We start from the raw sequence: 26,002 nt of genomic DNA, 5'->3' as shown, positions 1-26,002 counted from the left end.
GTGGAGTCGAGTCGTCCTGCACATGCTCAGTGGAGTCGAGTCGTCCTGCACATGCTCAGTGGAGGAGAGTCGTCCTGCACATGCTCAGTGGAGGAGAGTCGTCCTGCACATGCTCAGTGGAGTTGAGTCGTCCTGCACATGCTCAGTGGAGGAGAGTCGTCCTGCACATGCTCAGTGGAGTTGAGTCGTCCTGCACATGCTCAGTGGAGGAGAGTCGTCCTGCACATGCTCAGTGGAGTCGAGTCGTCCTGCACATGCTCAGTGGAGGAGTTGTGCTGTGTCGTTTTTTCTCGTGGTGTAAATGGAGTTTAATGTTGGACCATGGCTTTGGTTTATTTACTTTACAAAGTCAGCTGCTATAGGCGCCAGCCGAGACAACCCGCCGGGGCCCGCGTGAGCAGGTCCCGCCGGGGCCCGCGTGAGCAGGTCCCGCCGGGGGCCCGCGTGAGCAGGTCCCGATGGGGGCCCCGCGTGAGCAGGTCCCGACGGGGGCCGTAGCTGGGGAGATCCGCGAGAAGGGCCCGGCGCGGGTCTTGAAAATGTGAATAATCTGGTGCCTTAGCAACTGGCTTAGTGCAGAGGAGTAAAAAAACACCCAGTTTTAGGAATCTACAAACTTTTCTGGTTCTTTTCGATGCCCTGGCAGTGGCAATAAGCTTTAGTTTTGTGTTTGATCACATCATTTAAGTTAAAATGCACACAGTGTATTTATTTGTATTGAACTGGTTAAGTGTTTGTTTAACTCATGTTCTGGCGCTTTAGTGTCAAGTTCTAAGAATGTACAAACTGAAGTGTTTTCTGCTTTAGGGACATTTGGTACTAGACTGGTTCTGCTGCTCCTAAAATGTGTTTTGAGTGTCTAATGTTTAATGAGATTACAATGTTTCTGACGTTACCTCTGAAGTGGCCTGTTCATCTTTAATGATTGTGAATACAATATAATAATAAGTGAATACTTAATATTTTATTTAACTGCTACTGAATAAAAATGCTGATGCACTTTACACTTCTTTTGAATTCATGTTGAATTTTTCATAATTTTTATTAGAGTCTTTTTTGTCACTTTGTCAGAGCACTATGACTCAAGAACAATGCTTGCATATGTTGGGAAAAGAACTCTGGTCTAAACTACTGACCTCTTCAACACCTGACAAAGAGGGACGGAAATTATCTGAAACAATGTTTACTTACAGTTTTACACAGATTAGAGCAACTCTAGTTTAAGATGCAACGTTAGCTAGCCAAAATAAAAAATAATCCAAAACAAGGTCACATTTACCTTTGGGAAAAGCTAACAACAGCAAAACTTCCTGGTTATCTCTATGAAACACTGTTAACAGACTATAGTACAGTATAACGGTAGAAGAACAGACTTTGTGATTTTATTACACGCTTAAAAATCCAGACTTTCTAAGATAAAAAGCAAACAAGTCGGAATCTGGACTTATTTTGGAATATCGAGTTTCCCAGGACCACATGAATGCAGCAATCACTTTTGATAATGCACCATGACAGAGGATCAAGTATCTGAGCAGTTCTTTTACCAGGATTCTTATTGGTCGAAAAGAGGTGACCCTGTCAGTAGCTTCTGTTTTAGTTAATACCAACAAAATGTTTTACAAAACAGGTCAAATTTGTTCTTAATTTTGCTGCTTTTACCATACAATGCAAGAGGTCAGGATCATTTATGTGGACTTGAATAAAAGTAAATGAGTTACAGGCCCTTTAAAGGACACATATTATGCTAAATTTACCTTTTTCAGCTTTTAACCATGATTGTTCCCTCATCAAAAACATACCTGGAGTAAGAATGTCCTCTACGACTGTCAACAACACCCCATTCTGAATTTCCTCAATGTGTGTCGTGGCTTCGAAAATCTTTTGTGCTGTTTGTAAGTCTGTAAGTCATCACTAGACTCATTCTCATAATTTTTCCATCTAATCACAATCAGTACAACATTTTGTTTAGTTCTAAAACATGAGATTCCAAAGAAATGTACTCAAGTACATGTTTAAAGGCTAATAACAATAGAAATAATTCATAATATGTGTCCTTTAATGCTGTCAATCAGAGCTTTTTTTTAAGTTTTTTTTTTTTAATGACCTTTGAGCTTGTTTGTTTCCAACGCGTCAATCTGTTTGAGTTTGGCCTGAGACACGGAGAAGGGTGCAGTGGTGACCAGACTGTAAATCCTATACCGATGACAGGCAATAGTAAACAAACCATAAATTACCAACACATTTTGATCCAGTCTGTTTTTTTCATCTTCATCTTCTGTGTGGCTCATTTATCCCTTAACCAGAAGCTTGTTTTCCAGGTATAGTACATAATCACTGTTTAAAATGTTCTATTTAATTGATTTTTGTTTATTTGTTACAACAGAAAGGGTTAAAAGGACACAAATTCCTAACAGTATTCTTTTGCTCTATAAGCCTTTATAAGAATGCTTTAATAATCGAATTGGCCTTGCTTGACAAATCTAAAATCCTACCGGTTTAAACAGTATTTTTCCTGCCTTTCTGCCCCTGTTCACCTTCCATGATGTCACCACATAACTACTTTGATTTGCCAGCGCATTAGTCAACAACATAAAAGTAGCCATCACTTACATCAGCGCTGGGCAGACGAACAGCCAAATTCATAAACACAGGCATTAGCTGAAGCAAGTAACAATGCAACCAGCTTCAGTCATCAGCATGTGTTTCCATTAGCCCAGCACAGCACAAACCTACACATTTAGGATGGTTAATAGTGGGCACTGTCACACTGCTTCACTGAGACACTTTATGTGCTTTGGCATCTAATAAACAATAAACAGCGAGAGGGAGCTTTCTGAAGTCTTGTCAAGGTCTATGAGCTGTAACCCGCAAATCTTCTCAACTCATTTTATTGTCCTTCCTCCTGCAGCCTGATGCTTCTACAGAGCGTTCACCCTTCCCTGCTGCAGATCATTTTGTGTTGGCACATGAATAGGAATTAGCCTAAGCCAGTGTTTCCCAAAATGTAAAATGTTTTCTCTTAGGAAAGTTTTTAGGATAGTTTGGAAAAGAAAAAGATCATTGTAATTGGTAATATGCTTTTAAATGGATTGGTAAAGACTGAAGAAACACTGGTACACAACAGGGAGACAATGTTCAGTGGGTCCTCAAGACAAAACATGTTGGAAACTGCTGGCTTAAGCTGAGCAGACTGAGCATCAACATCAATACTTCTTTTATGATTGATTTGGATCGAGTGCTTTCTTTTATCAGAAGTTGCCATAGTAATTCAGTCAATCTGGCAGATTCATGAGCAGGCAATCCTCTGATCAAAGGACAAATGCGTATAAACTGTATATATCCCTGAATGCTTCTTTTGGAATGAGTTTGCCATTTTATTGTTTTGCAAAACCACTACTTTTCCTTCCACTCCCTAAAGTCATTTGTAACAGGTCGAGTTCACGGCACAATTCCCATAGATCCAACACCATTGAAAGCAGTTATTTTTGTATCAGTAGCATTTCCTGGTTTTATTTTTCAATTCTCCTAAAGAGTCACTGGGTCATGTCAAGGAGGAAAAGGCTCTCCAGACAGGAAATAGGACCTGCTGACCTAGAAATGTCTTCTCTATGCAAATTCTCATGGGAATATGAGTCTAAACAGTGATGATCTGCCATTTCATTTGTGATTTTGTTCTGTCAGGAATGTGCGAATCCCTGCTGCAATGCCACAACATGTACTCTGAAGGGAGACGCTGTATGTGCCCACGGACAGTGCTGTGAAGACTGCATGGTAACAAATCACCTTCATTATCACCTTAAAAAAAATTCAAATGTCAAACTTTAAAAATAGACAGAACATGTTTCATAGTAGAAAACCTTTTTTTCTGAAAAGCGCAGATTCTATACTGAATTTTTGTTAAAGATTACTATATATTTACCGCACTTTTCTGTCCTTAGATCTTTCAATGAGTGGAATTAACTTTAATGGAAAAATAGGTCATCTCCAAATGCTCCTGTACTTGTTAAGTTCTTCACCTTATTATATATTTATTGCATGATATAGCACTGCAGATTTAAATATGTGTTGATGAAATATAGATGAAGGTTAAGGTTCTTTAAAAAGCTTAAAATCATCAAATTATTTAATGTCTGAAATAAACTTATATAAATAAACTTTGCTTCCAAGGCAAAAGATAATTAATTCTGTCATCTCATCTGCAGTTCCTCTGACAGGGATCGGTTAATTCACTGCCCTAATTTTCTTTTGCTATTATAAAAATTGAAACAAATCAAAGAGAAGAGTGCAGATAAAATCCTTTGGTCATGTGACTAGATTTGAACATTTACACTCTATGGCTGAATAATGAATAGAAGCTTTGTAATGTAACTTTTTTTTCCAGCTCAAGCCGGCCGGCACCATGTGTCGCGAGTCCAGTAACTCGTGTGACCTCTCTGAGTTCTGCACCGGTGCCAGCCCCCACTGCCCTGCCAACGTTTACCTCCATGACGGACACTCCTGCCATGACGTGGAGGGCTACTGCTACAACGGCATCTGTCAGACGCACGAGCAGCAGTGTATTACTCTGTGGGGACCAGGTAGCTACACAAACCCCTGTACGCTCATCATGTCCCGTCTGTGCTCCTGCTCCAGCTCCTCATGTCTTCTGTGCAGGGGCTAAGCCTGCTCCAGGGATCTGCTTCCAGAGAGTCAACTCTGCTGGAGACCCTTATGGGAACTGCGGCAAGGATTCCAAAGGCTCTTTTGCCAAATGTGAGGCGAGGTGAGGCGGTGTGCAGCGGCTCCAGAGTAGACCTGTAGAACAGCAGAACAAATATGTTTAATAAAGATGAAATCTTCCTTGTAATATTTTATTGGGACCTAGGTCATTATATATGACATATGTATACTGTCCGTCCCCACGGATATTATAAATAAATTTAATTGAATATGATAATGTATTGTCAAAAGAATAGCGAGCTGTCACAATATATCAACTCACAAGCTCCTTTGCTTGAATGCATGAAACAACAGCTAAACATAATGTGATAATAGTGTATTGTGAGATTTGGATATTGTTACCTAGTATTTTAATACAACATTTTGGCACTCCCAAGTTTTCACCTCAAGAACCACCAGATCTAAACCAGGTCTAATAATCAGGAGCAGAACCAGATCTCAAATAGGTCTACTGTACGTACATTGTAGTTCATGACAAAAGGGGAAAGAAAATTGTATAGTTAACAATAAATTTGAAATGTAAAAACATGTAAACATTAAACATGTAGTAACACCCTCACTAACAGGTATGGAGATTTACCGCACTGTGAAACTGATTTTCAGAATCAGAATCAGAAAAGGTTCAATGAACAGACTTCACAAAGGAACTTGCTTTGGTGATGCGATGCAACATTATAACATGCAACATCAAACAATGTTGCATTCAAGAGATAGTGCTTAAAAACACATGTATTATGTTTGTCTTTCTCTATGCTGATTATTGCACAACTAATTAATTCCCAGAGGCTTGAAGCCACTCAAGACTTATTTTTACTTGTTTTTGCCATCTACCATTAATAATATTTTTGGATTACTCTTGCTTTGTGTGATGTTAACAGAGATGCCAAGTGTGGTAAAATCCAGTGCCAGGGAGGAGCCAACCGTCCTGTGATTGGGACCAACGCTGTGTCCATTGAAACCAACATCCCACTGCAGGAGGGAGGCCGGATTCTGTGCAGGGGGACTCATGTGTATCTGGGAGACGACATGCCGGACCCTGGACTGGTCCTGTCGGGAACAAAGTGCGGCGATGGAATGGTGAGTAACACTTTGTAGAAAAAAGAGCTGCTGAACCTATTTGTCTTAATGTCCGAATGTTGTATTTTATTTTCTACTTTCTATTCATATAATAGCAAAAGAAATGTCCTTCTCTGTGTCGGTCCCATCTGTCCCAAATCTGTCAATTTTCATGTTTAAAGAAATGTTTACATGTTTATATGTGTCCATTTTGTGCTGCTCTTAACAGTTGGTTCTGTCCCTGTCATCATCGTCTTCATTGTTGGTGTTTTACATCCGAGATACAAAGTTTTAAAGTCAAATGGAATGTTGATGTTGAAGACGATGTTTTATTGACAGATAGTTTTATTTATTTATTTATTTTGGTCCCCGATTTTCTTTCTGAACTGTGTAAGAATGTAGGTCAACGCTGCAGTGTATTCTTATACCTTGTCAGTTCATCCACAAACCTTCTTGTTCTCTGTGAAATTCTTCTAAATTCTAAGGTAATGGGTGTGCTCTGGCTGTTGGAACATGCCAACATTACTTACCCCTCCTCTAACTGCCAATACGGTCCAGGAGTTGATGGTTCCCAGTGTGTCCATGATCCCAGCTTATGTGATGGAATCTTGGCTGGAGTCAGAGGCACAACTGTGGGCTCTTGGACTCCTGAAAGTCCTCATAAAGCATTGGCATTAGCTCCTGGCTCTTGGTGCCAGAGCCCCCTGTGCCCCCGCGGGCTGTGTGTGCCAGGTCAGCTTGTCGACTGGCTGTTGTCTCGGCAAGGCATGAACTAAGAGTTACACGTTATGTGCCAAGTCTGATGGCCTGATGTGCCTTTTTTGTCATAGGCTCTTGTTCTTTCCCAAAAGGTTGTTAAATTTGTGTGCCAATGAGATCATGCGTTTGGCAGAATGGACTGACTCGAGTAAAAATGGGCAGGTTTGCATGTTCTCTTCATGTCTGCTCCAGTTTCCCTTACCACTAAAAACATGAACAATAGGCTCCTCCCCTTTAGGAAGCGGACTCTTCTGAAAAAGGGATTCTTAATCTCAGTGGAACTTTCCTTGTTAAATAAAGGTCAATAAAAAAATTAGCACACAATAAAAATAACATCCACTTTCAAATCTATACTAAACAGACAAAACACTATCCAACCGACTCATTTTGGTTGCTCTACTTAGTATGATTAGCGGTCGTCTATTATATTGCCACCTCCACTTGTGTCCCCTTATAGAGGCCACAGAAGCCCTTGAACATTCTTATTCGTTTTTATTTGTTGTGGGGGGTGGTCACAATGATTTTCCTGATTGATAAATGCCCTCTACATTAAACTTTTTACAAGTCAAAGGTGAATATCTTCATTGCAATCTTCTTTATTACATAATTGCACAAAATTGCATCACTTCAGTGTCACAAGAATGAAGGTAGATGTTTTTTAACTAAACTTCTTATTCACTTGGGTCCTCCCAGGGGGTCTCGATTCATGTTTTGAAATACTCCTGATATATTTTACTTTTTATACAGTTTTCACAGTAGTATGCCCTTTTGTAAAAGTTTAGAAAGACGGTTATCTAAGTCTAAGAAGATGTCTTGATGAGCGAACTTGGTCAGTGTTCACTAAGTTACATCGCTATCGCCCACAATTTCCACTCTTACATTTACAAACTCCATCCACAAGAGGTCAGTGCATTTCTAAATCATTACTTCTGAGGTTTAGCTGCATTCTCTAAACGATTATATTTCAATAAACCTCTTTTTGTTTCAGATCACTTTACAACGACACTATTTTAAAGTGCATTAGTCCGTGGGTTTGATATTAATGTGGTCCTATGTGCATTCTATAACTCACAATTTTTATAGTAATCAAATTGGCTTCCAAAGCCGCAAAACAACATTTCACTTTTAAACCCCTATGTCAGCTCCTGCTATAAACCACACTGGGGGCGATGTTAGAAAGTGCAATTTACCAGGCAGTATTAACTTTATAGCTTTACTTGTGAAATCCTTTAGTAAGTAAGCATCTCTCATTTGGTGTTGTGTGTAGAAAGCTTTAAATCTTTCCTGACATTTACTTTTAGCCATGGAGGCCCTATAAACGTTATTGGAAATACAGCTAGTTTTTTCTAATATTTGAATCTAATTTCCACTCAAAATTATTGTTTCTTTTATAGGTGTGCCTGAACCGCCAGTGCCAGAATGTGAGCGTGTTCGGCGTGCATGATTGCTCCGGGAAGTGCAACGGACGTGGGGTGAGTGCAAAGAAGGCATTATACCTCCATCGGTTGGTGTTAATCACATAGCATAATCTGCCAAACTGTTTAACCAGCTGTTAAATGTTGTTTATTTTACTTCCATATTTAAAATATAGTCCCAATCAGAACAGAAAAGTTTCTTTGATGGAACATTTTGTATCAGCTAGTTTGCTTTTAGATTCTCTTTTGCCTGGTCAAATAGGGACGAAATCAGATTCTATTTCTGCCTTTACCGAGCCTTTAGCTATGCTGCTCCCACAGCTTGGAACTTTCCGGTCTGAACTAAGATTGTGAGAACTGCTGTCAAAAAAAGTCTAAATTGTCTGTGTAATGTAGTCCTGTTTTTCAATCTTATATACAATGTCTCAGTGTACATGGTGTGTACATAGTGTGCATATGTTTTTATACTGTTGCTCCAAATGTTGCTCTTTGGCCCAGGTCACCCTTGAAAAAGAGGTCTCAATCTCAATGGGTTCTTACCTGGTTAAATACAAGTTAATAAATGAAAAATAATAATAAAGACATTTGCAATGCTGATTTTTTTACCCATTCCATCTTTATTAATCCACTCTCCATTTTGTGAGAGACGACATTTATGGTAGAGCTATTGTAAAAATGATTGTGAGTTTGATCTAAAGATTATGAGTCTCTTATTCCTTATTTCGTGCATGTGTGTTGTTTTTAAAGCTCTGTCTTTATGTTTGCTCTAGTTGTCAAACAGAACATAATAATATATTCAGTATTTTCCTCCATTGTGTTTACTGTACTTGTTTTTACAGACGAGAGACGACAGCAACAGAAAATTCTACTTAAACGCTTATCAGCTATTCTGTTTTCATGTTGGCTTTTCTTCTCAAGTATGAGTTCTTTGGAATAGAAGCAAACGGCTTTCATTGTTATTTTATTTCTGTAAGTTCAAAAGAAAGTGATTACATATTGACCTTTCTCTCAGCATTGCACAAAAAGAATGTGAGTTTGAAATGTAAAAAATTATGCTTATTTTACCTCATTACAATCAAAGGCCAAACAAATGTAGTAGTCGTTGTTGCAGTTCAGTGCTACATTTTCTTGTCTACTTCCACTTAATATGTATTGTATGAATTACTTTTGATGCAGCACAGTACAGTTTTACTTTGCTGTACACCCTGAGCGCAAGGCAGTTTTTAAAGATTCTTTTGCCTGTTCACATAACGTTTGACGTCCACAAATTGTCTCTTGATCCTGGATGTTATTGTACATGAAGAGAAAACACTGAGTTTGTTCTATAGCCGCCTGATAGAGCTTTAGCTGAAGTAAGGATGATAAAAGCCAGATGTTTTCCACTGTGTTCATGTCACGGCCCTCTCCACAGATAACTCCCTTTCTTTTATATTTCAATGAGGTGTCATGTGAGTGCTATATTCCACTACAGAAACACAGATAGGGTTCCTACTCAATCAAAACTCCTTGTGATCCCCCAAGTACCGCTTAACTTCAGTTTGAAGGATTTTCCCGGGCGTAGGGGGAGGGAGTAGGCTTCTGCACTGTATTTCTGCAGCTAAACATACAAATCCCCCCCCTCTCCTGATGATCCCCTGACAGCTGGGCCTCCTCATGTCGCCTGGGAGTCCTCTTGGATAAGACTCCTGCTCTGGAAACTCAAGAACTTTTAAGGGATGGATGCACTCGCCGGAACACATGTTTTATCTATTACTACAAGGGCTGGACAATATGTACTGAAGCAAATGTGCTGTTAATTTAAACTGACCAAAATCTAGAGAAATTATTGTCTTTCAAAATGTTGTGACCTTTTTGAACATGCAGCGTGAAAAGTTGATAGTAATGCACATGCTTTATATTTCAGGTATGCAACAATAAGAAGAACTGTCACTGCGAGGCGCACTGGGCACCTCCATTCTGTGAAAAGGCTGGTTTTGGAGGGAGCATTGATAGTGGGCCAATGAGGCTTGCAGGTACTGTTGTCACCTTTCACCTCATGCCATGCCACCACATATTTTGAGTTATTCATCGTTTTACCGTGTTACAAACTGGGAAACTGAATGAAATCGATAGTAATTTCCAAAGTAGGGATGCATTTGTCGACAGACATTCTTGGTCGGATAAAGACATACCCTGTGCATCGATTAGTTAACTTGGCACGGACAAAAGCTTTCAAAATTATTATAATCTTTGTATATGGAGAAGTAATCAGTGTTTTAGATTAAACTGTCCAGTCACTCCCAAAGCTCCAGCTCGCTCACTTCATTCTTTCTCCTTTCTGCGTATAAATCTTCATAATCTTGATAAGATAATTAGTCGACAAATAAAAAACGTGTCTAAATTACTTAAAGACTACACAGCTCCAACACAAAGACGTTGAAAGTTAATGTGTTGCTTTTACTATGTGCTCCTACTCAATTTAAATTTAAAAAAAATTAAAATGAATACTGCCATTCTATTTCAAACTGCAATTGCCTGTCACATATTGAGGTCCCCCACACACATTGTACAACGTAAAGCAATTTTATGATTAGGTTGATAATCAATACAAAAAAATGAAATGAACAACTTTGATATTAAATTAATTATTTTTCTGTTGTTTGTAAATAATAATAAGTAAAGTTATAGTTAAATAAGTTATACGTGTTTTGTTTATGTGGATCCCCATAAGCACAGACAAGCTTTTGCTATTCTTTCTGGAATATTAGTTTTTGAGTTGAATAGTCTCTACATAATTGGGTATGTTTCTGTATTTCTTACTTATACATTGCTCCTCATGGATTTAGTCATAATTTTGTGCATTACAAAAATGCTATATTCTGCAATGCATTATTTATTGTAATCTATAATCTTGCACTATTAATGTGCGCTAAAAGTAAATTAATGCCATTAACGATATGCTACAAGATTTGAAGCTAGCATTAACATTGAGTCACCACCTCCATCTATTTACACCCAATCTTCATGTTAAAGGTGCACTATGTAACTTTTCTCATTGTTTTCTTCCATCAGAAGTAGTCACTAAGTCTAAACCAGTGTTAATAAACTACATGTTCATTATGGATTATGTTGTTGTTCATGGTCTATAAAGGCTATTCAAAGTGTAGTTATTATGAAGTATTACCAGTAAGTTTAATTCCATACTATGAAGAATTCCAGTTAAAGCAATGACCGGTACATTCCCAGGGAGACAAGCAGGTGGCGTACCCTCCATAAGAAATGTTACATACTGCACCTTTAATCTTTGCTTTGATAATGTGACCCCCTCTGCCCACCCTTTCCGCCCTCCATCCACCAGTCACTACAATACAATCCCAACATGTTTGCCGATCTTTAACAGCGTATGTCCTGTGGCTCTTGTGCTGTAGATGTGCGTGTGTGTGTATTAATGTGCGTGTTGTCATATGTGGCATCAGCCGACAGTGTGGTCATCACTGTGGCCGTCCTGGTCACACTGGTCAGCCTGGGGCTCCTCACCGCCCTGGTCTTCATCAAGAGGAAGACTCTGCTGAGGCTACTCTTCGCCAACAAGAAGAGCACCTTAGAGAAACTCAGGTAAGGAAAAAACTTCTTCACTTTGAATCTCATGTTTTCAGTCATTTCTAATGTAGCCAGACCATGGACAAGTCTTCAAAATAAGCATGTATTAGAGCAGGGGTGGGCAAACTACGGCCCGCAGGGCCTTTCAGTCCGGCCCGCCAAGCTTGTTCAAGTAATATTTAAAAATATATATTTATTTATTTTTTGCCCTCAGGCATCTGTCTGCACGTGTATCCTTAATACCTATGACGTGAAATAAACTGGATAATAGATTCAATAGCCTATATTTGACAGAAAAGTGATATTTTATTTGATATTTCATTTTTGTGATTTTTTTTTTCACACCAATGATGGCGGGCCGGCCAACCGCTTCTTGCCTGGATTCGAATATGGCCCTCGGAGGAAAATAATTGCCCACCCCTGTATTAGAGTTAGAAACAATAAGGTTTTCAAACGTTGCTTGACAATTTAGGGCTTTAGGGCTCAATATATTTAAGTTTTGATTTTAGATCTATAACTGTACTTCAGCCATTAAAGATGCCATATCATGCTTTTTTTCACGTTTCGTAGTCTATCCTAAGTGTATAATTGATAATAATAAGGGTTGTGCAACACCCATAACATAATAGTTAAGAAATATCACCCAGACCTTGGACCCCCTCACCAACCCGGAAATGCAGACGGCTTGGTTTGATATTCGCCCCCACCCTTGCGAAGAGCGATCTGGCTCCCCCACCCAACCCGTGACGTAGTCTCAGAGCGCGTGTGTGCCCCGTCCACCCGTGACGTAGTCTCAGAGCGCGTGTGTGCCCCGTCCACCCGTGACGTAGTCTCAGAGAGCGTGTGTGCCCCGCCCACCCGTGACGTAGTCTCAGAGAGCGTGTGTGCCCCGTCCACCCGTGACGTAGTCTCAGAGAGCGTGTGTGCCCCGCCCACCCGTGACGTAGTCTCAGAGAGCGCGTGTGTGCCCCGCCCACCCGTGACGTAGTCTCAGAGAGAGCGTGTGTGCCCCGCCCACCCGAGACGTAGTCTCAGAGAGAGCCAGTGTGCCCCGCCCACCCCGGAGACGGTGGGGGTGTAAACAAACTAACTCAATAATCACATTTTCGATTCTAGCGGCAGTGAAAGACGACGGGGCCGGTCCCCTTGTAATACGTTGCCGCCCCTTGGCCATCACTTGTTGCGTTCCTTTGCACTGATAGAGCGTGGAAAGTGATCTCAAAGTACATTATGGAGCCCCCAGAGTTTTCAGAGTCCACAAACTCCTTGGATGAGCTACACAGAGGTAGAAAAGCTGCGATCAATCAACTCACATCCATATTTTATGGGTGAGGGGGGGATGGTGACGCGTGCCTGGGGTTATGACGCGGTCTTGCCCCACCGCCCGTCAGTTTGGAGATTCGAGGAAAGGAGATAGTCTGTACTATAGCTAAAAGCTGCGGGAATCAATCAAAAAAACACTCTGGGTACATATATGAAGCACAAATAGCAATGTAAGAAGGTTAAAAGCTCTGAAAAGTCGATTTTGCATGTTATGGGACCTTTAAGATCCATTGGCATCACCATGTTTATTTTGGTTGCTGTGATTTGGGAACTCACGCTAGGGAACTCACTCAACACTTGAGAATTCATCTTTTGGCAAGGTTGTCAACAAATTATTATTATTTTATATTATATTATTATTATAGTTATTCAATAAACGAAGGACCTAGAGCCTAGTAGTTATATCACATAATTGTTATCCTTATATATAAAATCTTAAAATTCTATTATGACAGTTATACCTTGTGAAATTAAAATCACTCTATCTATCTGAACTTTACTTTCTTCTCCACTTCTTTCTCACTTGTATTTCTTCAACACTTCTAGATCTATGGAAAGTGGCAGACCGATCAGTCCCATCAGATCCCAGTCCTTGTACAGACCTGCAGCGCTTCGCAAACCTCCTCCCAAACCATCCACTGCCAATATTTATAAGGTATGTCTTTCTGAGTTGAGAACCAATTCAATATGATATTCCTATTTACGTGCATAACCATAACATCCACATCTCATTTCCGCCACACCGCGCCGCACGTCAATCACAGACAAACTCCATCACAGCGTTTACAAAGCCGCTCCTTCTCTCAGGCCTGAGTTTTGACAGCACAAGGTGATGCATGCTGCTTTGTGCATTTCTGTCTCTTCAAATATTAATTATGAGGCTATTGTGGAGAGCCGGCAGTGGGCTCGTGTAGGAGAGAGATTGTTCCATTAAACTGCAATAGCTAGACCCTGAATACAGCAATTACAGCCGATGTTTATTTGCGATAGAGGGGTATATCAGAGAGGGCTTGAGACGTCAGTGGAAAATACTGTAGGTCGCTGTTATTGACGTCATTGTTTGTCATACAGATAATGGCTGAGGCATTTCTAAAGGGCCTGCTCTTCTTGCCTTTACATATTTTCATTTTGATCTTATAACAAAATGCGATAGTATCAATCGTTATGTTAATGGAAATATCAGATTTTTGGTGTGTGTGTGTGTGTGTGTGTTTACATGCCAAAGGGAAATCTTAAACACTTAATTAATGGAGTAATAATCATATTGAGAAGACAAACTACAATTATTATTATTTCATTTTTTCTTTGATGCAAGTACACATTACATTACATCAGATGTAACTGTTTACATTACAATTCTAATTACTCCACAAATCAGACTATGATCAAATTCCTGGTGAGTATGTGAACATAGCCAGCGGGTTTATTGTGCGAGAGCTAACAGATGCTCAGGACTTCTGTTTCTACATTTTTTGTCTCAATTGTTCCACTCATTAATATTACTTTTTCCCTAGTGAGGTATGATGAACTGCAAACTTAGAACAATAAAAATCCCAGTAGAATTGGACAACAATGTATTTACAATTACAATAACATTATCGCTGAACATAGAGAACCTAGAAGACCTTATTTGTTATTTTCTTTGGTGTTTTTGTTTTTATGGTGGGTAAACCAAGTTGTTAAAATTGTATAAGTGATATTCTCAATGCTGATATATTATTTACCGACATACGTTAATCATTTGGGAGGAAGTAAGTCTACTATCAGCAGTAGCTTTAGTTTAGCTTTACAATGTTCTAAACACCAGAGACCTTTCTATTACAAGAGGAATTAAAGTCAGCTCAGACTGAACAAACAAGCGTAACGGCCTTCTAATTAGTGGCATCATGATAATAAGGTAATGGGGGAGAGTTGGGAGAGATGGGAGATAATTAACCGGTAAAACAAATGCTCTGTCCGTGTGTGTTTCAGCCCTCCTTCCCGGGTGCCGAGCCTCTCCTGCCCGCTCACAGTTTCCACTCCCACAGCCTGCGCCGACTGCCCCTGTACCAGCCCCTGCACATCAGTCAGCCCATGCCCCTGTCGCTGAGCGTGGGACAGCCCTCTCTGCCCCCTCTGCCCCCCCATCACCACCTGCTGCCGGTGCACTCCTCCATGCTCTCACCCTCCAGAGTGCCGCCCTTCCACAGCCTGCCGCGCCAGCAGACCTCTTGTATAGTGGATCAGGTAAGTCTTTGTTCATTTAGTGAGTCATTTCAGTTCTGCAGAGGCGATCATATTAGTTGGATTTAATTATTAGATAAATGTGAAATGAATCACTGAAGTGCAGAAATGTCACCTTATATTCTTATTTGAAAGTTTAAAACAGTATTATTCTTTTTTTATTCAGTTCTTTTTGTAGCATTTTTACTTAAAAAATATACTTGATATTCATATTTTGCATATTTTCCAAACAATATTCACAGTTGTATCTACATTTCAGTATACTGGTCCTGTGTTTGACTCCTGAGCGTTCAGATTTTTCTGTGTGGAGTTTGCATGTTCTCCTAGTGTTTGCGTAAGCTTCCTCTGGGTGCGCTGTTTCCACTACCACTCTAAACATGTACAATAGGCTCCTCCCCTGTACAATAGACTCCTCCCCTCTGTGGCCAGATCTCAGTGGGACTATCTAATAAAAAGATCAATATGGCCTTTCGAAGCTTGAGAGGTTTTGAGGGCACACATACATAAAGAAATAAAATCTATAGTTATTATTATAAGGGATTGAACTGCATGACATTGTGATGGCAGTGTGTTCTTTACAGTAGAGCCAAAACACTTTGTAGACCACTAAACACCACTAAGACTTACTAAACAAAGTCAAATAAACTTGCCTTGCCTAAAGTATTTAATACAAACAAAACTCAGATGAACATTGCAATTTGCATATCTTGCATTTGAATATTTAGATCATCAGAAGAAAGTTTTTTACACAGGTGCGTGTCATGATAGAAAATCAAATATTAATGCAGGAACAGATTTGAGTTTTGAATGGTGTTTTTGACTAAATACCTGTCTGATTACATAGACTGATTTGAGACGTAAAATGACTAATTAAGTATCTGTTTTGAATGTGTAATTTCCCACAGCTGCATCTTTACTTTGGAAAATAACACTTCAACATCTTAACTCAGAAGTTCATGCATGGTAGAAACGACTACATTCTATTCAATGTGATCTATCACCCAGTCTTTAATGTTATACCACACTCAAATTAAGTGAACCCAGCGGTACAGAACATGATTTATAATGATGAGAAACGTATGTAAATTACTGTGAAAGGCTTAAAATAGCTACAGGTTTGGCCAATCAATTGTAGTTACAAGTATTAGATCCTGGAAGCCTCTGTAACTGTGTTGTGATCAGTCCTAAAATATCGACAGCAAAATCCAATGACTCCTGCAAGTTTTCTGCTGAATTGGCAGGATGGATAGTAAATCTGTCCGCTCCCTCGCTTGGTCCAATTCCTGTACGCCATAGAGCCTACTGTATATTATGGGATGCACTTACAGCTCGAAGATATTGGCCAATGCTTCAGAAGACATTAGCTTCCTGATGTGACACTTTGTTATATAGTGATAGTGACATCTTATACATCTTGTTTTTTATATTTGTGATTAATTATTCAGGTAAGAACAATTCCTGACTGCAGCAGTCACTGCAATGAATCAACATTTACAACTTGGAGACGTGTGCCAACCCGAAATGCACTTTAGCTGAAAGGCCGTGCATGCTCTATAAATATCAGTGGGTTGCCAAAACAATGTTTTTGCTCTAATATGTGCCCGCTCAGTTTGTTTCACTGGAACGGATTTGAAAATTTAATGCGACAAAAAGGATGTCAAAAACAAGCCCAAAAGCAAATAGTTTTGGTACAGTGTGGTATATAAAAGATACAATACTAAGATGAAGTCACTTCAGTGTATTGTTAGTGAAATATTTACTGTATGGACCACGCCATAGAAAAAGATAAGATATTCCTTTATTGTCCCACATGGGGAAATTTCATTGGTGCAACGCAGGAAGATACAGAGGTAGATACAGAAGAACAGATCACTTATAGGAAGTCTGAAAAACACCCTCAGTAGAAGATCTCTTATAAACAAAAACTCCCATAGACAAATAAATAAATACATAAATACCATTACATGTGTTCACACATGTGATCACAAAGTGCACCGCAATTAAGATTTGTATTGGTGATGAAATGGATGGATGTAATAATTGGCTGGGTCGAGAGACACAGGATTGGCCCAGACAATGTGATTAGCATTCAGGTCAAACATAACTCAGCATAGCTCAAGTAATCAACTGAAATATGGCTTGTAAGTGTCTGAAACTTTCCCAGTACGGGCTATAGTAGTAGAGAAACACCTATTATTAATGAGGTTTCTAGGTGATTTTGAGTTTTTAGTGCTTACATTGGTAACTGTCTCTGCCCTGTCTAATCTGTATTATAATAGTCATGATTATTATATTTTCTTTAAACGTCATCCATATTGATTCTCTGGTTGAAGTTTGTATCCTGAGCTAGACTTGACAGGACCACATCAGCTGGAGATTTGTTTTCTATGGTGAATGTTTTGGGTTTGCTGCTCTATTGAACGCGGTACAAAAACACACCATTTGCTACTTGAAAAACATCCAAGCTGTTTGATATTGTTGCAGTTTATTCATGGGTTTCAGCTTCCTGTTATAGGCAACATTTCACCAATCACCATTATATTCTGCATAATTTACATTTCGTACCATGCACCTGTTGATTAGCATGCCCATGTGAGTTTCCTTTACCTGTAGTGAGTAAATACACGTATGTGAGGCTAATGTGGCAAAACCTCGTCACGGTTGGTTTGGGCTGCACCACACGCCTGGATGACTGAGACTACACCCCTCCACAAAATGTCATCTTTACAGGAAGTCAGAAAAATGGCTTTGCTTTTGGCAAAGACGTGCATTTTTCAGGTCCTTGTGTGGCTTTTTGAAATGTGCTTATAGGCCCCGGGCTCATAGATCTTTCTGCAGTCACCAAGGACAGACCAATATTTCATTTTGAATTAAGCCATGTGAACAGGCCCGAATGTCTCCGCAGTGCCATTACAATGCACCCAGCCCTGGTTCCATCACACACCTGCTCCTTTACCTCTGGCTTTCACTTTCTGTTCCCGGGTAAAGATCTAGTGTCTCCTCAGAGGAACATGACAGGGATTTTTCAGTGTCAGAACCTGTGTTTTGTAGTGTATTCTCATTATGGATTTCCCTATGTAGATGATCTAATATCTGATGTGTATTTGTCTTGCTACTGTTTCCCATAACCAATAATTGCTGATGCCAATATTAAGATTTTAAAATCAATGGCCGTGCCCCCTTAATTAGCTTTCCACATTTGTATAAGAAATGTATATGTCTGGGATATAAAATAATGTGTTGCATGATTGTGTTATGTTTGTTAAGCCTAATTTCTCTTTTATGTACATTTTTACTTATTAGTCTGTTCAAAAAGACAGTGACACATGAGCACACGCAGACTAGGAAAGCTTAGAAATAATATTGACATCAAATATTGGGGGGGAAAATGCATATCAAACTAATACAATTGTGGTAAACTATTATTGGCAGTATTGGAACTATTATATTGCCCATCCCCATAAAACGGTTAGATTCTTAGTCTCTGTAGTGCTCCCATTGTCATGAAACTCCTGAATGTCTCTATATCTTTATCTCTATCTGATCTAAATCACTCTGATCACTGCATTAATCTCTGCGAGTTCAGATGGACGTGATTGATAGTTGGATTAACCAATCGGGGACATGCATGGGTCGTCCATGTCAAAGCAAACTGCTGCTAAAAGAAAGAAGGCGAAAAAATATCACATATTTGTTTTGAAGATATGCTAAATATATTATTTGTAATAAGAAAACTATCAAAATGCAGCAAAAAAACTCATTCATCTTTCAAATAAGCGTATAAAGTCATATATTGGCTTGCGTCATCTTAATTTTTGTGTGATACTTGAAACGCAACCAAGACATGCATGTTTTAGCATTTGATGGGAAATGTTTGTGGGAAGAAACTCCTGCTGATCTTGCCGTGCTTTTAATGGTTTAAATATTATGTCACTGGCCATTAATAATCAATAATGCCTGAGAAAGAGGTCTGTTTCCAAACGCCCTCCAGGACCCTCAGCTCCACACCACTGTCCTGCAGGCCGAGCGGACCACTTTGTGTGGAGCGTGTTATTTCCAAACCACACCATTATTACCCCTGTGAGGACATTTTCAATAACACAATGATAAAAGCTAAAAAATAATCTGTTTGTTTGAAGTAAAAGCTTTAGATTTATGATGAGGAAAAAAAAGCTGCAGATTGTTCTAACATTTTCTCTTGTGTGCGAATGCTTTTGCTAATTCAAAACTTTTTTCTAATTGAAAAGAAGAAAACATTTACAGTTTTTTTTTTTCATTTTTCAGAGTTCTTTTTACCAAACTCAATGACCTTTGGAAGCACCGTATTCAGTTTCAAATAGTTCTTGTCACCCCACTTTTTAAAAAAATCCACCGCGCTTGCCAGAGTGAAGAGGTTAAGGCCTAACAGCTGGTGCCAGGCCAAAGCGTCATCTCCAGTTTGTGATTTATGAAACTTTTGGATGTTGATGTAAATGTAAACAGACTTCTATCTCAGCCTTCTCCAAGCAGATTCCTCCAGAGACCAGCATTTTCACGCAACAGTGCCTTGTTGACTGTATGTGAATGTTATCAGTGTCAGTTCCAATTAATACTCGCTTTTATCCCATTTCTATAATCAGTAGAATCCTTTCGCTGCTTGAACGCATCACCCCAAACTGGCAAACAATATCCTCCTGGGAATTGAACCCTCAACTTATTGTGCTTTGAACCAAGTTAGATCTCTGCGGATTCTTTAGTATTTCCCGTAGAATAGAAACGTGTTTTTAATAGCGCTCGAGAGTCACGGGATGTTGTCTTCAGTTGTTCAATTGATTTCCATTCTTGTAGCTATTGTTTTCAGTAAAACGCTTGACGAAACGTGAATATTGACACGTGATGTAATCGATGTGTTCGATGTCTTTCCGTCAAGACTGGTCAGCCATGATATTTTGCTGTTCATTCAAATAACAGGTCAAACCGGTGCAAAAGGAAGGGGTTAATACAGTTCAGTTTATAAGTAGTCAATATTTTTCTCCTAGTTTTCATTTTTCTCCAAGTATTCATTTAACGCAGGCTTATTAAAAAAGGCCCTAACCCCGCCCCTTTACTCCTTTCTGTCACTCATATCGCACCATGATTCCATACAGCTCTCATCAATCTCCGCTCACTTTGTGCTTTTTTCCCACTCTTTATTATTTATTATGCACAAAGAGAGTGAACCACCTGCCTGCTATTGCGTCAGGCAGAAAATTCACCCGATTGGACAAAAACTGGAGTACGTGGCAATTGTTCCTTTGTTAGTTATTGCAAAATGGTCTATATTTCTCTGTTATGTTTTGTGTTTATGCTTTGAACAGGATGAGCATTCAAACAAATTATGGAACGATTTGGAAATATTTTTATATGTAACAACAGCAACAACAACAGTGGCCAGTAAATTCCGAGCCAGCACATTTATTTTGGACTATTACCAGTATAGCTGTATTTGTAGCTTGAATTCAAGTAAAGTGAAGTGACTTTGTTCTTGTTGGCATGACAATAACTAAGATAATAACATTTTCTGAGGATATAAAGGTTCTGTTTGAGTTTTGAAGTTTGACAATGCACAACAAGCAACAAAACTGACAGTATTGCCTTCACTGGGTCCACATGGCAGTAGTTGTTATTGTAAAACACCCTTGAGAGTTGAATTGTAATAAATCCACAACATCGAAGTACTTTTATACGGAGTGGATTTACCGAATGCACGTGTTTTGAGCTGCATTTATTTAACCTTTGTGTGATGTTAGACGGGAGTCCTGTTTTGTGCAGATTACCCCTGGAAGTCCACCACACAGCACCAGCTCACAGAGATAACCTTCTCCTGGCACAGCCCTGCTCTAAATGAGAAAGGCCAGTGCGATAACACAGTGCCCTCTAGTGCCACACCTCCACAGCTCCTTTTACATCTAATCCATATTCAGCACAAGCCATGAAGGTGGCATGCCTCATTATTCTGGTTTCACAGGTTTACTGGTACTTTGCATACAGTTTTTTTAAGGTAAGATTAATGTGCTTCGGGCCGTGGTGTATTTAAATTAATGTCAGAGGGAAAACAGTGAACGCCACGTCTGAATCTGTATTTCATTAGTATGCATAAATGAATAAAAAGAGTGGATTTCAGCGTAATGTACTGCTATCTAGAAAAAAACAACTGGAAACTCAGTGACAGTGTAAAATTGCATTGATGATGGATGTTTGTTTGTGTTTTTAAAACGAATTTGGCTGGTGCGTGTTGTTATAGGTGACCCAATCAAACCAAAGCTTCGGATTTGTTTCAGCAAATCAAGCGTGTCAATAGGTTTTCTGAAGCAATATTTTTGAAGATGAAGTGCTTCTTGAAGCTAGAATTGTATCCTGTATTATATTGTGAGCTTTCTAATTACATCAATGAATCGCTTGGATATGGAATTGAAGGACTCTGTGAGGACCTGTCTCCATAATTACTATATTGATTTAGCGTTCAATAAATAATTGATGGAACAATATGTTTTGGGGCTCAATATCTATTGACCTTTTCTTTGCAATACAATGATATTTGATCTGTCGTGGGTTGAATAAGTAACTCTTAACTGAATTATTCTGCAATTTATTTATTGTAGCTCAGGCTTTTCCACAAACATTTCGAATATACTTTGGGGGATTGTATGGCTTTCAGGTTATTAAGATAAGATAAGATAATCCTTTATTGTCCACACATGGGGAAATTTCATTGTTACAACGCAGGTAGATACAGAGGAAAAGAACAGATAACTTATAGTAAGTTTAAAAAAACACTCTCAATAGAAGAACTCTTATTGTGTATATCTTATTGTGTCAGTGACAAAGTAGTTTCAGTATTATCGTTTATAGTGCATAATTCTGGGACTTTTTTATTTTCTCACTCGGTACACAACATAATTTCTGTGTGTAACAGTGATTCAGCTGGTTTGAACTAATTAGAAGGCTGCTGGTTGAATTCCATAAACTACTGAATGTAGTGTTTGAAACTCTGAGCAATCGGCCGCTGCCACATATGCTTCTGATGCAGATTAAAGGCCACTTCTCTGTTGCAAAGACGCCTCACCGCCACTCAGCGCACAACGGGGCTTAACTGATACAAAACTACAGAAAATGAGCTAAATGAGTGCATAAGTAAAGTTGTACCAATGTTTGTGTGTTTTCAGGAGTTTGAGAAGCCCAGCCCTCCTCAGAAGCCCCTCCCTGCGGACCCTGTGTTGAGGTTGCCCCGCTGCTTCAACAGTCTGTCTGAGGGGGGCAGCAGAGTCCACGGCACGGCTCCTCGACCCATCCCGATACCCACTGTGCCCAGACCTCCCCCCTGCATCCCTCTACCCAGCAGGTAAGGAGCAAAGCAGCCATTTACCCCTTTTTCAACTGACTGCTAATTATTCAATTGTGTTAAATTATGCATGCAGGCTCAGGCTTCTATTACAAATGAAAAAATATCATCTTAAACGTCTGTCTATTTGATATCAGCCTTGTACTTCACTGTGATTGGGTCAGGTTTCTGAATATCAACAGTCCATTTGACTTTAAAACAATGTATCTAGGACATTAAACTCCAACAATGGAAACGACTGATGGATACTTGCGGAAAGTACTTTTGGCTGCAGCAAAATAAAGCAATAACAAAATGCAAAATTGGCTTGAGAATTGACTAATTTACCAGACACTAGGACTGATGGGACTGATACAAAAGGAGATATATTCCTGACTGACTTTTTATTTTATTTGTTTGTATTTTGTGCTATTAAAACAAATGAACAAACATAGAACTAGAATATTGACCCTGAAATTGCTGTGTATTATTCTTTACTTTTGATAAGTTGATGTCTTGTTTTCCAGACCTGTGCCAGCGCTGCCCTACAGACCACCAAAGAGCAGAGACTCCTGAACATGTTTCCAGACTGATTCCACTCAGACTGCGGTTTGCACTAAAGACACTAAAGACAAGCACTTTCATGTTGAAAGTGAAAGAAACGGGGAAAGAAACTGACCAAGCGCTTTTGGTGCTGCGCCTCTGTCCGGCGCTCTGTCCTCACTCAGGTACCAATGAACTATTTAAATATTTATTATTGAACTGCAACATTGTTCCTTTGTTTTAGTATTGATCTTTTCTACTTTTTTCTTAGTGCTTATATGATGTTTTATAAGCAACAGTGTGAACATGTAATGACGTAGACATAAAGGGAAACGCAGCACAGCTTTTCTATTTATTCATGCACTTCAGATTCTATTGAAATAATGCTACCATTTGATGATTAAAATAGCAATTCCATAGATCAATAGCGGGTCGATCTGTATGATTGCTGTTAGTTACAGTGGTGCCGTGTGTCACACATTCTGCACATGCAGTACGAGTGGGCGATAGTCCCAAAAATGAATATCACAATATTTTGTGTCAATATCCTGATAACCATATCTAGAAGATAGTTTGGCAATCCAAAAGAAATGTGCGAAAACATGTCTTTAAATGTATTTTTTAAGTATAAGACAAATGTTTTTTGACCCACAAACGTCTAGGAATATGACATTGTTCCCTTTTTTGAGAGATCTCTTAACATAATTCTGTTCTATTTTTAGCTTTATTCTACTCTTTTTATAAATGATAACATTTGAAGACTCAATATTAAAATTTTGCCTATCTTCAAAATAATATTCACAACTCTATATATTGCCTACCGTTACATGGGCTACACTTTAAGAACCACTTTTAGTCTATGGTTCTTAACAATCAAGTGAAAGTGGTCTCAGTCCTAAAAACAGCTTCTGTTGTTCCAGCTCTAACTGAGCTGCACTTGTTTCATGATAATGAGGCTTGGGCTGCGGTGGGAGATATATATGCAAAATACATTAAAATCACAGCTATATACAAAATTACAATATTGTCTATACCTTTTTTTATATATATTGAAAATGACCTCAGATAGAAACAGTGGTGGAAGTACAAAAGTACTGTACTTTGCAGGTATCAGTATATTATAAAAAGTACTTTTCTCTACTGTTTGAGTCTGCCTCAAATGGCTTAAGGGTTTTTTTTTTTTGTATGTTCATAGTTTCTCGTCCCAAATTTGAGCTGACAAAAATATTCAAATGAAAAACGGATGGAAAATAAAGAAATTGATTTTATTAAGTTCACTATGTTTTGACGCTTTAATAGTTCTCTGATACTTTTACTCTAAAAGTACATTATTAAACAGGTACTTCAATATTTTATGTCATATGTTTTACTTAAGTAAAGAGTAATTATTTCCTCTTGTATCTATACTTATACTTAAATAAAAAAAGAAGTTGTACTTCTTCCACCACTGGAACATGTTGTGCAATACCTGAACCACAAGCAAGACATTTACAGGCATTTTGCACCTTCCAAATATAGTTTGAATATTGTTATTGAGATAATTCAAATATGTATACATATCGAGATATTCATTTTTGTCGTTATTGCCCAGACGCTAGTAGAAGACTGACACACAACTTTGTATCCCAGCGACAGACTCGTCCCTTCTTTCATTTAGTTCCTTTTACATGGCGTTGTCTATGTGGGCCTCATTACAGCTGTGAAACCCACTGATGACGCAAAGCCTTTTCAAAGCCTTGAACAACATTTGTACTTTGTATTTTGATCCTTTCTTGTCCTCTCCTGTTGTTCTAAGTGTGGACACTAATGTCCTGTTCCTGGGTTGTTGGACTTTGGAAGAGTCACTTGAGTTTTCAGACACCAAATAATGGCCTCTTCTTCTCTGGCTAAGTCTGTCTCATGTTGTATCCCTCTGTGAGCCGAGGGGAGGACTTAAGTGCCATGAGCTTTTCATACTTTCCTGTTTTCCATCTATTCTCTACTTTTGTTGGCTGTGATACTCTCACATTGTCTTTTAAGTTTGTGATTTCCCTGTAACGTTCTGTTTTGAGGAAAGCCTGTTATACGACTGTACACTTCAACTCTGTGGTGAGAATCTTGCTGTAGTGTTAAATGTGATCATAAAGTCCCTCATGTGTAACTGATGATCAAAGCCATTGTAAATGAATCTTTTTTGAACATCTGCCTGTCTCTTTTCTTTTCATAAATCAGTGTAAGTTTGCATAGAGCGTTCTGCTCATGAAAATACAATAGTTGTGCAACTCTGCCACCTGTAGGGAGTATTTGGTCATTACAGGGGTTGTGGTTAAGTCTTAAACGCAGTAGGTGTAGAGTTTGTAGTTTTTATCTCAATCACTAATATAGAATTAACTTGAACAATACATGTATTCATTAAATTCATGTTGCCATTTCATAATCAGATGCGTCCAAAATAAGTATAGCTTGACAATAAGTTAAGTTGGTAACTCTTTATTTTAGAGTACACTTATTCATATTTAACTAGCTGCTGATTTGCATAAATGTAAGTTTTTGCAATGTTTTATTCAGCTCATAGTCATGTCTGAATAACCTTATTCGGCTGCTTTTAGACATTTACTTACATAACTTTCCTATTAATAATCCCCTTATTACGGCTTATTAGAATTATACTAGGACATTTTGTGTACATGAATTATGATCCTAATGGCTTTTGGTAAAAAGGATACATCATATAATTCATGTACAAAAATGTCTACAAAAACATAGGCAGAAAAAATAAATGTATTAAAACATAGTGTTGGTAAATGTCTAATTAGCCGCAGAATAAGGTTATGCAACTTACATAAAAAACAATCTGTTGGAAGCATGTACAACCGTATTGGGAAGGCTCTTTTAATTACAACATTTAGCTTTATTGTTATGGCAACACCATTACAACAACATTGATAAAACTGAGCAAACCAGTCAGTCAAAGAATAAATAAATAAATAGAATTTCTTATTTCGTGCATACTTGACTCTAGCTCTTGAAATGGCACATACTATTTACTACTTTTAGCTCATATTTC

The 26,002-nt window shown here is 38.8% G+C and overlaps 1 protein-coding gene across 2 annotated transcripts in view; it reads left to right on the top strand.

The window, feature by feature from the left end:
• adam12b (ADAM metallopeptidase domain 12b) overlaps nt 1-23,466 on the top strand; it is a 104,991-nt gene extending 81,525 nt beyond the window's left edge. The window contains exons 13-23 of one of the 2 annotated variants that reach the window (XM_072437086.1): nt 3,682-3,771; nt 4,382-4,577; nt 4,654-4,762; nt 5,598-5,796; nt 7,929-8,006; nt 9,853-9,961; nt 11,405-11,543; nt 13,398-13,506; nt 14,823-15,077; nt 22,259-22,434; nt 22,941-23,466. In XM_072437086.1, the coding sequence (XP_072293187.1) occupies nt 3,682-3,771; nt 4,382-4,577; nt 4,654-4,762; nt 5,598-5,796; nt 7,929-8,006; nt 9,853-9,961; nt 11,405-11,543; nt 13,398-13,506; nt 14,823-15,077; nt 22,259-22,434; nt 22,941-22,989 (1,509 nt within the window). In that variant the 3' untranslated portion in view covers nt 22,990-23,466. Of the gene's footprint in view, nt 1-3,681; nt 3,772-4,381; nt 4,578-4,653; nt 4,763-5,597; nt 5,797-7,928; nt 8,007-9,852; nt 9,962-11,356; nt 11,544-13,397; nt 13,507-14,822; nt 15,078-22,258; nt 22,435-22,940 lie in introns of both variants that reach the window. The other variant, XM_072437085.1, reaches the window with a different exon arrangement.
• Nucleotides 23,467-26,002: the final 2,536 nt, after the last annotated feature.

This window comes from Eucyclogobius newberryi, unplaced genomic scaffold (genome assembly GCF_026437365.1).
Source record: "Eucyclogobius newberryi isolate DKJ021-1_F unplaced genomic scaffold, fEucNew1.0.hap1 SCAF_8, whole genome shotgun sequence".
Classification (NCBI taxonomy): Eukaryota; Metazoa; Chordata; class Actinopteri; order Gobiiformes; family Gobiidae; genus Eucyclogobius; species Eucyclogobius newberryi.
The sequence above is the reverse complement of the archived record's forward strand: the minus strand, read 5'-3'. Positions and strand labels throughout refer to the sequence as shown.